At 35.5% G+C, this 17,715-nt stretch overlaps 1 protein-coding gene across 5 annotated transcripts in view; it reads right to left on the bottom strand.

The window, feature by feature from the left end:
* The window catches only part of EPS8 (epidermal growth factor receptor pathway substrate 8), a 188,601-nt gene that overhangs the window by 55,289 nt on the left and 115,597 nt on the right, over positions 1-17,715 (bottom strand). For 4 of the 5 annotated variants that reach the window (XM_042945904.1, XM_042945901.1, XM_042945902.1 and 1 more), the window contains 5 exons: positions 15,560-15,639; positions 13,595-13,671; positions 4,385-4,452; positions 2,877-3,038; positions 938-1,087 (listed from right to left, as the gene is read on the bottom strand). In XM_042945904.1, coding sequence (XP_042801838.1) covers positions 938-1,087; positions 2,877-3,038; positions 4,385-4,452; positions 13,595-13,671; positions 15,560-15,618 — 516 coding nt within the window. In that variant the 5' untranslated portion in view covers positions 15,619-15,639. Of the gene's footprint in view, positions 1-937; positions 1,088-2,876; positions 3,039-4,384; positions 4,453-13,594; positions 13,672-15,559; positions 15,640-17,715 lie in introns of those variants that run through there. The other variant, XM_042945905.1, reaches the window with a different exon arrangement.

Below are 17,715 nucleotides of genomic sequence, written 5' to 3' on the forward strand. Positions count from 1 at the left end.
GTAACGTTTTTAGAAAGTCATCTAAACATAAATTTAAAAAAAAAGAAAATTATAAAATATCCTGATGACAGTCTAATTTATCTATCATGTCAAAAAATACAGAAAAGATCAAGTGACACTTTATGCTAATCTCCCAGCACTTCTTTATCAGATAAAAATTACCTGTATGTTTTATAATATAAAATCAAAGTGATAAATCACTGCTTTGACAAAGCACCAATCAACTCAACCCAAAATGATTTCCCTTTTGGAGAAATAAACTCATGAAATAAAGATATTCAAGGTTGATGATAATTTCTAATGTCCAACAAAGCACTGCAAGTTATAATCATTGAAAATTACAGTGTACTTTGAAATACAAATCTTAAGGATATAGCATGTTTTTACTGGTAACTGTGCTTAACCACTTTCACATTACCACTTGGGGATTACATATCTTGAGCAATTATTCAAGACACATAATTAAAATTAACTTTAAATCTATATCATGGGAAGTGTCTAAGTGTTTCATCGCAATAATCCATGTTTAGTGCAGAATAAAATAAGATGGTATGATTACTTACTGTCCATGAAGAATGATTCTTGAAGAATCAATTTTTAATTATAAGTCCAAGTAACTCAATGAAGAATTTAATATATTATCTATGCCTGCTTTTTTTTAAATAAGTAGAATGCATCTTTCCTTCCTTCCTTTCTTTCTTTCTTTCTTTCTTTCTTTCTTTCTTCTTTCTTTCTTTCTTTCTTTCTTTCTTTCTTTTAATACCACTCTATCTCTTCTTTATTTCCTGGAAGCCCTCAGGAACATACTAAGGTATTTGTTTTCCTTACAAAATCCTAAGAAACTAAAAATCCACCAGTCATATGACTGCAGTAGATAATCCAAAAGCTGTCAGAACATCTACTCAGAGGGGAAAAAAAAAATACACCATTCATTTACCTTAATCTCATCACATTGGAAAAGATGAAGATCTGGCTTGTTCTGAGTTGGCTCTTTGCACACCAGGGCAAGAACTGAATCATAGTTACAGGAATGCATCACAGCTTGGCAGTGCTGGATTGTGTTTAAAGGAAAATTCTCTAGTTCATTCTATAAACAAAGTAAAAACAAACTTGTCTTAATTTTTATTGTATAAATATAATCGATTCCACAAAGAGCTCTTGGCACTGTACACATCATTTTTAAAGTGTGTAAATCATACTGACAGTGAATACGAGTAAACACCTAGGATGGAGAGGATGAGTAGATACAAGGTGACAGCAGAAAACAAGGTGGGGCCAGAAGGTGAGTGGGAGAAAAAGCAACAAAAAGGAAATATTTAGCAGAGGAATGCAGTTATCTTCTTAATAAACAGAAGAAATACTGAACTTGGTAATACTGACTTCCTTAGGTTATGGAGTGGAGATGATGCCTTTAAGAGAAAAAGAAGTAAACTGAGGCCTCTTTCCAAGATTATTCCCCATCTTACATGGTATTTTTTCCCCTCTGGCTATATAGTGTCAGAATTTTTTTTTACTTGAACATTGAACAGTAATACTCAGTCATACACAGAAGTCTCTATCTTCTGTGACCATAAATGTGGGGGGGCTACAAATAATACATCATTTGTACATTTTTCTATTTCAATGAATCTTTCAGATGAAAAGATTAAAAATATCTATATTTATTTATTCCAGCCCAAAATATCAAACAGCTGGGCCAAAAGGATCTCACTAAAAACATATATTCTTCAAAGTGATTAAGATTTCGGTAGTATAAAAGTGAATACTCTTTAACCTATAAATAGCCCACTAAATAAAATACTGATAGATTACATAATTATTTCTTAAACAAATGAACTTTCTGTTCACAATCAGAATTCTGAATTTCATGAGATAAATTTAAAGTGTCTATTGTTAGACTAATGCCTTTATACAAATAGTAAGTGGGTCATGATGGGAGAAACAGTGATTTTTTTAAGTAAAGAAAATACAATATCTCCGATAAATAAAAATAAATTAATAAAAGTAAAAATAAAAAGCATCAACTTTTATTACAGGCGGCACATATACACATATATCACACCATAGATTCATTCTAAATTCTGATTCCCTGACATCCAGCGAAGGCAAAACAAGAAATACTGGCTCCATCAGAATAAAATGCAATTTCTCAGAGTACCAGGGAAATAACAAATTTTCTTTCTTTGCAAAAGTTAATTAAATAATATCCCTTCCCTAGAATTACTTGAAACCATGAGGATCGGAGAGGCACTCAGTTGCTATTTTCTCACAGGGTACGATGGATGTGACTGGTGAAAGAAAGGGCAAATTGTACTCCAAGACCCATCAGACAGAATACGCTAAAATGATTACAACAGTTGGATTCTTTACCTTCACAACTCAAGTGCTTCTTAAATGATGGGGCTCAGAAAAGTGCTGTTTCAGGAGCTCCAGCATCTTACCCGCCAGCCTAGTGCAAAATAAAGGTGCCTGCTACATGGCTGGGGAGAAGGGAATACGTACACACAGACACACCTCTTCATCCCAGGTCACTCATTTCCTGGCATATGGTTTGGCCTAGCAAGTAATTGATAGATGTCATAAGGGCCCAGTGGGGGCCTTGCTTCAGTGCTCTGAATTGTTTTTGCCACTTCCTTCATCTCATTGTTTGTGGTTTAAATAAAACAACAGAACAGGGATCCCTGATCTTTAGTTTCAGGAACTAATTTTTTTGTGCATGATGTGTATGCAGTATTATATTTCTTCTTTCAAATCACTGACAAAATATTTTATTTTATCCAACTTTCATCCACTTTTATACAGTATGACCTGCTTGTAAATGTAAATACCTGTGGAACTTTCTTACAAGTAAAATAGTCCAAATTTTACAAACTTACCTTTGATTCTAAGTCAATCAGGCTCACAGCTCTGTCATCCACTTGAAGAATCATATCTTGAGTCCACACTTTGCCCTTGGCATCAAGCAATTTCAGCTTCCTTATTCCATCATCCACAGTTATCATTGCATCTTTCCGATCCAGAACAAAGGTAGTCAAGTGCTTATGATTGACAAAAAGGAAAAATATATATAACACTCACAGTCTCTTAGTACACGTTTTCCAAAAGAAAGCAATGGTAACCTCATTGAAGTTGGTGAGTAGAGTGGTGAGGAACCAACACAAAGCACCTACAACTTCATGGCTATCTTACTGAGATAATGAAGTCAAGCCAGGTTTTGTTGAATAGAGGCAACAGTGCCTTGAGTCATAAAATACCTAAATCTGCTTAATACTGAGCCATGTCAAGCTACATAAACATAACATAAATTCTAAACAGCTTAAATAACATTCTCTTAAAACCAATCCCTCCCATTTTTTTCATTTTGGTTACTTAAGTGCTGAATACCAGCAGGGAAGCTACACTGCAGGTGGAAAACTACAGACATTGATAAATGAGAGAAGTAGTTGACTACTACTATAACAACTGTCAAAGCCTTGATTGAACTGAAACAAAATTTTAACGTTTATTTATTTTTGAGAGAGAGAGAGAGAGAGAGAGAGAGAGAAGAAGAAGAAGAAGAAGAAGAAGAAGAAGAAGAAGAAGAAGAAAAGAAGGCGGCGGAGGCAGAGGAGGAGGAGAAAGGGAGGGAGGGAGGGAGGGGGAGAGAGAGAGAGAGAGAGAGAGGGAGGGAGGGAGGGGCAGAGACAGAGGGAGAGAGAATCCCAAGCAGGCTCCAGGCTGTCAGCACAGAGCCTGATACAGGGCTAGATCCCACGAACTGTGAAATCATGACCTGAGCCGAGATTGAGAGTAGAAGACTTAACCAACTGAGCCACTCACACATGCCCTTAAATAAAACTTTAAATCTAATTAAGCATGCTTGCTATGGGTAGAAAACTGAAAATAAGAGCAATTTAAAATTTACTCCCTACTTAAATATTTTCTATTACAAACAAAAGTCATTAAATAGATTCCACTCAAGAGCAAATATAGCTTAACAGATAACAACACAGGAAACTAATAAGAAACCACTGTTTAAATAGGACTACTAACGACTTTAGGTAAAATTAAAAATAAAACCAAACCACTCTGTGAAACCAACAAAGGCATAAGTTCAAGATTCTATAATATAAAATAGAAGCCTTTGTCCTGTTTTTAACCAAAATAAGGCTGGCAATAATAAATGAGTAGTTATTTTAATTCACTCTCTATGAAAATAGACCCCAGACTAACAAGATACTTTGATATTTTACATCTAAATTTTGCAAAACTCTAAAAGAAAAAAGGTGAACACAATTCATAGTACATCATAGGAATACAATAAAACATAATTCTGATTTTACTACCAAATTTTTATGTCCCTCAAGTTTCATTCTACATTTTAGCAAACGTCAAAACATCTTACCTCAACACGGTATTGGGATGTGTCGGACACGCTGCTGACACTGTCCCGGGCATAACTCTTCCTTTGCTCTGAGAGAGAAGTTGAAAAAGCCATTATGTACCCACTAAGAGGCTAAAGCTTGTGTACCAGGGCCTTGTGGCCATCTCTAAAACCAGTCTAGCTCACGTATAAGTATAGCAGCTGACAAGTCACTGTTGTGTGGTGTATCTGAAAACACTCATTATTCACATTAAATGAATAAGCCACCAGAAAGCTTATTTAAAAAGAGTTATTTAATTAAGGGCTTTATTAACCAGATACTTACTGTTTGGCAAAAAAAGATGAAAACTGGCTTATAACTCTCAGTTTTTAATGTGTTGAGAACACAACAGAATTGCAAATACTGTCACAGATACTGTATTCTGTGAGTTAGACTATATTATCAAAATAATGGCCACGACAAGGAACATCTCCTTTCACAACATCCAAACTATGGAGAGTGTCAGAGGAGATTCAAAACATGACGCAATCATACCGAGTGCCATTAAACTTTAACAGTCTCCACACAGCTACAGAACAAACAAACATGATGCTCAAAACTGTAGATATCAGCTGTTAGAAAATACAAGAAAGTCAGGTGGAAAGTCACCACACCACACTATTTAAAAAGCAAAAATAAACCTTTATTTTCTTTTGTATAATGCTGCAAAACCAAAATACAATATAAAATATTTTGTACATGTTACTTTCTAATCAAGGAACTTGCTTATTTGTAAATTCAGAGTTGCCCTATTTTTCCTAAAGCAGAATGCTATGATGAAAAAGAACCCTAACTAGGAACCAGGAGATTATTGACTCTAGCTTTGGCTCCATCACTAAGCAGGACACTAAATTTGAGCAAGGTGCTTAGCTCTGGACCTCAGCACTCTTATTGTAAAATAAAAGGGTTAAATAAGATCAAACCTCAAAACTCCTACAGTACTAATATCCACACACACGCACGCACGCACATGCACACACACACACGCACACACCTTAACTTTCCTGATATCTAATTGTTTTTCAAATATAAATATGTTTCTTTCAGTTGATATGAAACCTCTAGACCTTCCTACAACTTCAGAGGTTGAAAAGTTCTGCTGAACATGAACTCAAACCAAGTACAAAATATAAAGCACATATACAGATCAAGAATGTTAACAGAATTTTTTAAAACTTTGATAAATTCTTATTTCATAATATAAATGAAAGTAATTATCTTTTCATTTATATTTATCTGAAACTGAGATGAAAAATACCTATGTCCTTTATATTACATCAGTCTGATATTATTCTGGTATACTCTATTTTTGTTTTTGCAGCATTAAAGTTACTTAATAGAAACAGACACACTACAAAATTCAGTATCTGCTACCTTTCTTTTTTTGTTTGGATGATGACCTGAAGAAGTATGATCCATCCGTTCCTACCAAAACAATGTGATCAAAAAGAAAGATCTGGTTTCACCTTAAATTTTCTACTCCAGTATACAAAACATAAGCTTCACGTACATGACTGTAGTCTACTTATCAAGAAAACAACCATGATTCTTCTGATTCTTAGCTGAGAATTAATCAAGGTGAGATATTAACAAATAGATAACTGTTCTCAGGAGAACCACTGAAATACAATATGTAACTGAGGAACATTTCTGACAAAAGCACTTTTAGAAATAATTACTATTTCTTTTTTTTTAACTAAAAAATGTTTTTTAATGTTTATTTATTTTTGAGAGACACAGAGACAGTGTGAGTGGGGAGCAGCAGAGAGAAAGGGAGACAGAATCCGAAGTAGGCTCCAGGCTCTGAGCTGGAGGGTCAGTTCCAGGCTCCAGCACAGAGCTCGATGTGGGGCTCGAACCCACAAACCGTGAGATCATGACCTGAGCCAAAGTTGGACGCTTAACCAACTGCGCCACCCAGGTGCCCCAGAAATAATTACTATTTCTAAATAGTGTTGTATGTTAAGTGATGAATCATGGGAATCTACCCCCAAAACCAAGAGCACACTGTATATACTGTATGTTAGCCAACTTGATAATAAATTATATTTAAGAAAGAAAGAAAGAAAGAAAGAAAGAAAGAAAGAAAGAAAGAATGAATCACTATTTCAGAATCACTAGTTTATCATTTTCTAGCACAACTCTCTATGGCAGACTCAGAACATGAAGGTGGTTCTGTTTCCTGTGGTCTGACCTAGACAGCAAAAGAAATGGCAATGGTTGCCATGGTATCCAGTTGTGATATGGCAACCCCAGGACATTCAAATGCTTCACTGAGTCTTTCAGATAAGTGAAGCCCAATGGCGTGTTTTGTAATTCAAGTTTCTCATTATGAAGTAGTAAGAATTTGTTCTCCCTAATTTTCTAATATAGTTTTTTAATCCCATAGAAGCTTATTTTATAAGTACAATAAAAAAACACGGACTATTCGATATTTGTAAAAACAAAAACAAAAAACATGACATTAACTTGATCACTCTGATTGCCTGGAAGATAGATGTTATTTCGAATATTCCACATGAAAAATCCATTTTAGAAATTCTTAAACTGCTTTCTCTCCAATGCTACACAATAAATAAGATGTATGTGTTATAAGAAATTACCTTTTAAAGACCCTAAAAATATATAAATGCCACGAAACGGATTTATAAACAAATAGTAGTTCCAATGATTTAAGTCGATGAATAAATAAAGGTTAATATTAACATTTTAATAGGAAATTCTGAAAGAAGGTTCCTAAGAGGCAATTATGGTACATTTCTTTCTTTATGAGAATCATATGTACTCTCAAATACAGTTGTAAATAGTAATCATGCTCCTAAGCTGAAAAGCTCACCAAAAGCCTTAAAAAAGTATGAGAAGTCTAAATAAAGTCTCAATGATACTCCAGATAAAGCCTCTAATGATGTTCCCCACTTTAACAGTGGTTTTCATCCCTGGCTGCACACTAGAATGAACTTTGAAAAATAATGCCTGGGTTCTACTTGCTAGAGATTCTAACGTAGCTGGTCTAGGGTGCAATTTGGGCACTGGGATTTATAAATGGCAATTCTAATGGACAGCCAAGATTGTTCCAAAATCTGTACAAAGGCCAACTCATCTACTACATGTTACCTCTTTAGGTTGAAAACTTTTCTTTCCTAATTAAGAGTGTAAAGCACAGCCAAATAGTACATTAAATAATAACTGAATAAATCTGGCAGCGGAGTTTTGGGTTTCTCATATTATAGGCTGCTCAACTCCCCAATATAAAAGCCTTGGTTTCTGTCTCCTTAACTTTCTCAATCTGAATCAATTAAAGCTAGGAATAAACTACTTGATTGGAGTACCAATGGTTGTGGTTTTACTGCTTTTCTCACTTGCTTTTACACCGCAGAACAGAACATACAAACCCACAGAAACAGAATTAGGTGAATTCAGTGACCAATGATAAAAATTCTTTACAGGCTTTTTTTTAGCATTATTGAGTTGATATGCTTTTACAGATTTTTTTAGCATTATCAAGCTATTATGTGATAATCAACTTGCAGATCAGGAACATTAAATTCAGGTTCCATAAGACATTGAGTGATTAGGATATATTAATATAAGTTCATCAAGGGGCGCCTGGGTGGCTCAGTCGGTTGGGCGACCGACTTCGGCTCAGGTCATGATCTCGCGGTCCGTGAGTTCGAGCCCCGCCTCGGGCTCTGTGCTGACAGCTCAGAGCCTGGAGCCTGTTTCAGATTCTGTGTCTCCCTCTCTCTCTGACCCTCCCCGGTTCATGCTCTGTCTCTCTCTGTCTCAAAAATAAATAAACGTTAAAAAAAATTTTTTTTAAATAAATAAATAATACAGGTTCATCAATAGTAACAAACGCACCACTCTGGTGGGGGCTGTTGACAGTGGAGGGCTATGCATATGCGGGATGATAGATAGGAAATCTCTGTATCTTCCACTCAATTTTGCTATGAGCCTAAAACTACAAGTCTCAATTAAAAAAAAAAAAAAAAACAGGTAGGTTTCATTTAACTCTTCAATTAGTACAATGGCAACTATAACAACATGCAGGTCTGAATATTTAAATGCAATTCCCTTTTGTCTGTATTGCTGTTTATATACACAGCAAAATTTGTAAGAGCTAATATCCAGAAAATTTTATTTTCTTTTTCCAAAAATAAAGCATATCTTAGAAAGTAAGGATTTTGCAATTAAAAAGAAAAAAAATGTAACATAAAAGCAGCTGCTGAGTGGGGCGCCTGGGTGGCTCAGTCGGGTAAGCATCCGACTTCGGGTCAGGTCATGATCTCACGGTTTGTGGGTTCGAGCCCCACGTTGCGCTCTGTGCTGACAGCCTGGAGCCTGCTTCAGATTCTGCGTCTCCCTCTCTCTCTGTCCCTTCCCCTACTCGCGCTCTGTCCATCTCTCTCAAAAATAAATAAACATTTAAAAAAAAGTAACTAAAAACAAAAAAAGGTCATTTTCATAAAACTGCATTATTTAAGAATGAATTTTCCTGGTTTGTCCCATGAGGAGAAAAGAAGTTTAAAATTTTCAGATAAGGTGAAGCACCAGCATGCTCTACGGAACTGAATTTTGACTCTTAATTGCCCAACTTCCTGATAATATATAATCCTGAGCCATGTGCTTCATAAGAATTAAAAGAAAATCGGTCTTAAAAAAGAATATTTAAATGTTTTCTCCAAGTAAAATACACGCTGTAAGTGATGCATGTGGAGAAAAGAGAAATGGGCTTTAATTCGTGAATGCCACCTGAATGTGTAAGAGATTGCTTGGGCTTCAACTGTGACAGTTACACAAAGAGACTAACTCCTAGAAAGGGACAGGAAGAGAAGAAAGATAGGTACAAAAAGTAAAACATGTGGGGTATATATCTATTAAGACAAGTGCTATATTCAGAAATCTTGCTATGAGAAAGAGAAGGCAAGTGCTATGCAAAGATACAGAAAAGTTTACAGTAAAGTCAATTATACAGAAGCCATATGCTTTACAGACTACTTACATTCAATTCTTACCAGTACCTCCTGGAGAAGAAAAAAGAAAAATAGGAAAAACACAAATATATTTTCCTCCTTGCTATCTTTGCAAAAAAGTTCACACTGAAGGCTAGAATGAGACTTAAGAGGGTGCCCGTCTACCATACTTATCCAGTACTACTTGGACTGCAACAATACAAATCTTAAAATTACTATACATGTTGGTAATGACAACAAAATATTGCTAACTGATGATTCTGTGAAACTTGAGTTTTTCTGGATAGAGGATGACTTTAAATACCTGATTATTATAAATGGCTATATTACAAATTCAGCAATATCTAACTTAAAGAGAAGTTACTTTTCTAGGAAGTTCAGCTATTCAGAACACAGCAGAGCCCACACTTAAAGAAGTCCTCTGAAGGGCGGAGAGATGTCACAACGTCGACACATCGAAACTTGCACATTTTAATATGTAGACTTTAACAAGACTCTCAACTCCCCACTCAGAATCTACTTACTCTACTAAAGATATTCTATCTAGCTGATCAGCCCATACATATCAGAAGCAATGTTAGAAGAAGGCACGTTAACAACAGGGAAAAGTGACGGGTATGGGACACAGACGCACAGAAAAAGCAGCCACAGATATTCAAAAGGGAAACGATTTTGAATGATTTGGCGTAAAGATAAAGAATAGAGCTTCTGAACACACGACAGTACACAAGCTAGTGTGCACTGATGACCCTCTGAATCATAGACAAGAGATTACAGGCACCACACCCTGATAGAAGGGAATGTTTAATATATTTTATAAGTACGTCCCTTAAAAATGATATTAAATTTTAGTGCTTAAAGACTTTGACAAGCAGGCTAACTACAAACTGTACATATCTACAAAATTTTCAATTCCCTGATAACACTAGCCAAATGAAATGTTACCGTCATGCGGTATGTGGAGGAGAATGAAATTAATATTTATTTTCTGTTTATTTACGTTGTCAGGGACTTTAGTGATGCAGAGCTTCTCACATACTGGCTCTGAAATTTCTTATATCACAATGAAGAAATAGCAAAACAGGGATATTACACTGCAGTATATTTTTACTACTTTCCTTGAATAAAATTACACATATCCAAAAGAATCAAAATTTATCATCATAATTCTATAATTGACAATATACTTACAGGATTTATAAAAAATATTTCTAGTAATATCTGGAATATAAGCTTAAAAAATATGATGAAGATTACCACTTGATCCTGTCCAAGTTTCACTGTAATTATATACTGTATGTATGACATCAAAACATCAAATTTGAGGGCCTTGATTAATCTGAGCACCCAGGACACAGGACAAAAAATAACTCTCCTACATTCCCCCTCAATGCCATGACAGACTCGTTACTTCTGTTTCCTCATATAAACTTATTACCACAATATTATTATCATTTCTATTTTATAGATGAAGAAACGGGGGCCAACAGGTAAAATCATCTGCTCAAACTGGCAGTGCTTTGGTAGAAATGCCATGATTCAGCCCCAAAGTGCTTGGCCTCCAAAACCCATGATGCCTCTCTTGAGACAGAAGTTCCTGAGTTACTGAATCAGTCTAGGAGGCACATTATGGTGTCAGATCTGAAAAGTGTTCTCATGAGAAAGACAAGCTGCATGAAACTCTAGATGCAATATCTAACCTGTGGCTGGTGTATGAAAAACAATGGTCGTTACTGTAAGACTCATGTTCCAGTGCACTAAATAGTATCGTCATATCCCAAAGAAGTTCGTGTACCGTCCACAAAAGAAATGAACTCTTGATTTACTCAACTGGTTTAATCATTGTGCAAAGAAAAATTGTTAAGAAAATGCATACATTGTGACAAACTACATTACAAACCTCTCCTTTACCACCTCCCATTAAAAAAAAAAAAGTTGAAACTGGGAGGCTAACCATTCTATATTAACTAACTACAGCTGGAACTCCAACTTATTTACTGAAAAAGATTGTTCAAAATCTGAACATATTTCTTCCCTGTCATTCATTCCATTCATTCCATGGGCATTGGACTGAGAGCCCCTTTTGGGAGGGAGGAGTGAGGATTAGATACCAGGAGGAATGAAACATCATCTGTAATTTCAAGAAACTTAAAACCTGCTTACTTCTAAGCCAAACACATTTGCTAAGTCTTCTTTCTTCTTTGACTCTTGGATTTCCTCCATTCTTTCCCTCTCTTTATGTCCTCTGTTTTACCTATACACTGTTCATTTTTGTCACACTACTCAAAGTTGTCACATATTCTCACAATCAAGATTTTTAAAGTTATGTGACTTTGACAATCACCTCACCTTAGAAAGGAGCCTCAGCTTTCTCTATATGTAAAACACAGAAATTCTTGATTCACAGAAATTCACTGATTAAACCTGAAGATTTTCAATCCCCAGATCTACACTTTTATGAAGGTGCTCCTAATACAAAATAAACATTAAAATTTGAGGTGAATTCCACTTTTTTATCCCTTATCCCTTCCTTAGCTGAGAACAGACTTTTGGATCTACAGTATTTGTGAGATGATCAATAATACTCTTTCTCCTTAACAAAAGTCTCAAGGCTATTGTTTAGACGTCTGACTTAACCTGTTTCCATCCATACTCATCATATCCATCCTCAATACTGCTATGAGAGTGACCCAAGACAACAGAACTATTTTTCCTCTGACTAAAAAAGTTCAGTGACTAGTCATTCCCCATAAACAATGCTCAACTTCCTTAGTATGATTGTTCCTACTGTGGCCCATGTTTATTTTTCTAATCTTATTTCCCAATGTAACACCTTGCACCCTCCAGCTAAGACCAAACTGTTCGCAGTTCATACATTCATTACATTCATTCTGCCAGTATTTTACTGAGCGTAAATTATACATCAGCCCCTGTGCTATGCTTAGGGAATCCCAAAGTAAACAAGGCAGATATGGCCCAATTTCACAGAACTTACAGTCGAGTTTATAAAGGACTCCTACTGCTGTTTATGTTACTCTCCAGCCTCCCAAACGCCTGGAGCATACTACTTACATTTCAGACTTTAGCTCAAGGCTCAAGTCTTCTATGAAATCTCTTCTGACTACCGCCCCTACCCATGTAGAAGTGACCACCCCCACTGCACCTCACATGCTGCCATCCAAGCTTATTTAGCTCTTTATTATAATGATGCATTTACTAACCTAACCTCACCAAAATAATGCATAATGAATATGTGTCCTATTCATCGTTGGAATGACTGAATGTTCATGGAAACAGACACTATGAAGACCTTGGCCTGGCTCACAGAAGTACCTAGACTACCTACCTAGAAATAAAAGACTGAAGGAATTCATTATTTTATTTTTGCAAAAACCAAAAAGGCATAAAAACCCTTCTTTTTCAGTTCTTTCAAGTCATTGTCTAGACTGCAAGTCCCTTAAAGTCAAGAACCATATATTACTAGCTCTGTTCTGAGCACATATTAATTATAAAATACATATTTGTTGAATATATTCTCTGGATCTACTATTCACAACTACTAGGACATAATACTGTTCTTATTCTTTATTGTACAATAATAAAAGCCCAGACAGACCCTGTGAAAACAATGCATTCCTAAACACATGTAGTATATGTCAGGAGTCTTCAATTTCTTCTTAGTAATGACTTCTATTTTATACCTAAGTTAAAAAATATATTATTTACATATGAGACAATCTAGAGAGGACAAGGGAAGTTAAAGAAGAATCAGGGAGAAAGCCTGCTGGTTTTGTAGTGCAGAGAGAAATAATGTAAGGACTGTTCCTCATACTATAGTGCTACCCAAAAGTTCAAGAGCTATAAGGAAGAAGTCCTCTGTCAACTGTCAGCCTACAATCAAATGGATCAGTCATGAAGATCAACAATCATATCACAAATAATTGGCCAGGAAATCCACCTAAGGCACTGATGCCATATAAAAGACTCCTTAGAAAACACTATAATACATTTTGCCTGTGGCTTTAAATTATATGACAGTAAGCAGAAGTCACAGCTTTAGTAGCTTTTATAAAAACTCTTTTTTAAACAATCCGTATCTCTCACTACTTCACTCCAATTAATATAAACGAGGCATGGATTCAAATTATAACTTCGAAAACCTCGTTTGTGAAATGTGGTTGGAAATAGAATTATACCTCATCAAATAAACAAACATACCATACAGGGCCTTTGCACTTGTTCTTGAACCGTGTTCTCTGTCCATTTGGGAAAAGGTGGGTGATGATCCGTAGCCACTGTAATAAAAAATGGTCATGGTGCAGGGTTAAAGTCCAAAGTAAGCAAGCAATAAAAATTCAAAACGACAAATAAAAATTCCAAGGTACCATAATCACCATGAGTTTTTTAAAAACATACAGAGTTAATGATACCTAGGCGTCAAAATGAGCCAGATCCTGCTCTGGTCAAGAAACAGAACATGAATGACACTACCCTGATGTAGACTGAGGTAGATGTAAATCATAGCCACGTCTTAAACTTGAAGGCAAAACCTTAGCCAAGAAGATTCAATAAGGTTGAAACTATCTTAGAAGGGTTTAAGAGTGCCATACTAAATCGAGTTGTGAGCAGTGATCCAGTTATAAAAAGTACTAAATGACTCAATTTATAATAGAACAGACATTATTTTCATAAAAATTTAAAATGCAAAATAACACATTATCATTAAATTTGACCAGCTTTGCCCTATTTCTAGCCTCCTGTTACTAATATGTTAGGTGAAGTAAACATATTATTTGAATTTTTAAAATTCATTCAGTAAACATTTATTAAACCCTAAAATCTAGAAGAATAAGGATAATGGCAGGGAACAGGGTTCAGCTAATAGAACAAGTAAAACAGTTACAACAGAATGTAACATCTGGATAACACTAATAGATTTCATCAGGATGTCCAAAAACACTTTACCGCCAAGTTGGCATTTCAGCAGAATACAAAAGTTTGGAAAGAAGCTCTACAGATGGGTGGAGAATTAAGTGAGGAAAAGGCATGCGGAATTGGCTCAAAGATGAGCCTGGTGTCCAAGGGAAAAAAAAAAAATCGTATCTAGTGGGGTATGCATAGAAGAGAGGAGTGGCTTCAGACATACAGAAGGCAGATAGAGGGCTTAAGAAATAAGAATTAAGTTTTTATTCTCTAGATGGAGTATGTATATTAATACAGGGAAGTGACATGATCAAAAACGTTTTCAAAGAAAATAATCCCAGAACTAATGGCAAGGTAACCACGTAGAGGGTGCTGCAAAAATTACGGTAGGCAAAAGGGCCTTAAGTAGGGCTAGAATAGAAAGAACAGAAGAAAGGGACAGAAATAAGAGTTCCCTAATAGAAGAAAATGTTATAAATTCACGATTAAATGGATATTTGTTGTAAGAAGAAGGAGGAAAATTGAGAATGTGGTCAGACTTTCTGGCTTGCATAACTGATGGACAAGGTAAACATGGCACCTGACAATACTCGCCTGGTGCCTCTTACTGGCCAATTATAAAGAGATTTGCAATAATCTTTACAGAGAAAAGATGAAGTATAACTCTTTACAAAGTATGTAACCTGTGAATTCTGAAAAATGACTATATACCACAATGGCCAGTAGAAAATAACAACAACATGAACCATGATATATAAGGGGATGGCAACTTAAGCCAGGGTTGTGATTTCAAATTATACCTGAAGCCACAGGGATAGTTCTGTTTGCTTGTCTGGTCTTTTTATTTGGTTTACGTAGTGATAAGTATTCTGACTGATTGGACTAAGAGACCTTTAATTCTCCTCAAATGCCAATACTTTATAAGTCAAAATAGTAGAATGCTCCAGAGAAACTGAAAGCTCTGAAGCAAAGAACATGTTTAACTATGGAAAACAATAATACATAAAATACCTAAAACAAAATGTCTTCTATTTGATCACTGTCATTGAGGTTGATGTTACTTTACCATTTTTCTTACTAGACACAGTAAACTTTTAATACTATCATACCTTAGTATTAGAAAGAGATTAAATATTAATGAGGAATAAACTACATAAATAAGTGGAGCTAGCTAGTCCTTTCATTAGAAACATAAAACAAAGCCACCAAATCAAATCCAAAAAGAACCCCAACAAATTAAATATAAATCTTCCAACCTACTTCATTTGAGATGGATACATTCCAAAGCCACTGGGATGATTAGAAATATGACCATTCATTGTGGTTTTCACTCCTCTGTTCTGAAAAAAGAAAGGTACATAGATTAAAGGTAATAAAAAGGTCAAGACATTTCAGTTGCAAGTTATTCATTCAACAAATACATGTCACTGCCAGGATGATGGCAGAAATATGAAGATAAAGATCTCCACCCTCAAAGAGCTCGCGCACCAGAAGTACAGAGGGACACAGAAAAAAAGATTCAACTGGCATGTAACATTATGTACTAGAATTATAAGCAAATTTAGGTGAGTAAAAGAAAAAATCTAAAATATAGTTCCAAACCCTCTACATATATAGGCTTAATTGTACATTCTGCTCAAACTCATAATCAAAGGTCAGTTTTATGATGTTTCAGATGTTACTTTGTGTATTGTTTCATTAGGAAAGTAATACAGGTTCATTACATTAAAAAACTTGAGAAATACAGGGAAGTACAAAATACAGAAAGGCACAAAGGGGAAAAATACCACCCAGAGCCCTACCATTTAAAGATAACCATTTAACAGTCTGTCAATTTCCTCCAGACTTTTTCCTGCATCTACTTTTCTTCTTTCTCCCTTCCTTCTATTCTCCCTTCCTTCAAAGCACATTTGACATCTTATACATACACACTTAGATACACCTTTTTTTTTCCAAGAAGGTATCCACTTACATATTCCTTCCACTTCTCACGAGAAAGCCATTTTTAAAGTCAACACCAAATGATATTTAACTTTAGAAAACATTTTTAATATGTTTCACAAATTGAACAAATTCCCTCAACAAGATGAATAAGTAAAACTTCCTTACTGCTAAATCCAACGGCCTTTTCTTTCTTTGTGCTTCCAGACAATACTGCTACACCTGATTTATTTCTATTCTCTCCTGAATACTTGGTCCTTCCTAGGTTCTGTGACACTAAACAATTTTGGGTCTTATCTTATTTTTCTGACTTTTGTAGACATTGTATCACCGTGTCTTCTCAATAACTGAGAGGTAGGTAGGGCACGTCCCAGCTTTATTATAAGACAAAGGCAACAGGAGCAGAAGAATTAATAACTACTGAGTGACTATTATGTGGCAGGCAATAAAGCTGATACTGCCAAGGTGAACAAAACGGTCCCAACTCTAGGCCAACACGCTAGTGGGAAAAACAGTCACTTAGTGAATAAATATGAAACTACAGAATGTTCCCATTACAAAGGAAAAGTTTAGGGTGATATGGAGGTACATATTAAAAGAGAATGTAATTCAGATTAGGAAGCCATCGAAAGCCCACAAAAAGAAATTGTATTCAAGATCAGTAACTTCAAATTAATTCTTTCTCATTCTTCAGATCTCAGTTCAATCACAATGCCCTCAGGGAAGCTTTAACTGACCTCCCTTCTAGACACAAAAGCCCACTATCAGACATTCTCAGACTATAATCAATTTTTCAAAGTATGTATCACAGTTATAGTTTTTCATTTGTTTAAATGACTGATTCTTCACTAGACTATAAGCTGCATAAGGGCAGAGACTTTTGTTTAATGATTGCTGTTTCTCAAGCAGCAGGAACAATACTAGGCATAGAATAAGTGTTAATTAAATATTTATTCAAGGAAAGAAAAAAAAAGAAAGTCCACTTCCCACTTTTGAAAGGCTGCATTGCATTCCTAAGGATATAAAATTAATTCATATGGGGGCGCCTGGGTGGCTCAGTCGGGTAAGCATCCGACTTCAGCTCAGGTCACGATCTCGCGGTCCGTGAGTTCGAGCCCTGCATCAGGCTCTGGGCTGATGGCTCAGAGCCTGGAGCCTGCTTCTGATTCTGTGTCTCCCTCTCTCTCTGCCCCTCCCCAGTTCATGCTCTGTCTCTCTGTCCCCAAAATAAATAAACGTTAAAAAAAAATTTTTTTTTTTAAAATTAATTCATATGAAACACAAATAAGTCCCAATGTATAAGGCTCCATTTTAAATTTAAAATCCTATTTTAAATGAAAAAGCCAGGTCGACTACCATAATTTTGGGAAGGGCTGAGACTTGACCCAGTTCCTGAAGAATAACTAAGAATTTATAGAGGTCCTCAAAACACTCAAGTTTAATTCAAGCTTTCCCAACAGTCCTGTCCATATTTA

The sequence above is a fragment of the Panthera leo genome, chromosome B4 (assembly GCF_018350215.1).
Source record: "Panthera leo isolate Ple1 chromosome B4, P.leo_Ple1_pat1.1, whole genome shotgun sequence".
NCBI classification, from domain to species: Eukaryota; Metazoa; Chordata; class Mammalia; order Carnivora; family Felidae; genus Panthera; species Panthera leo.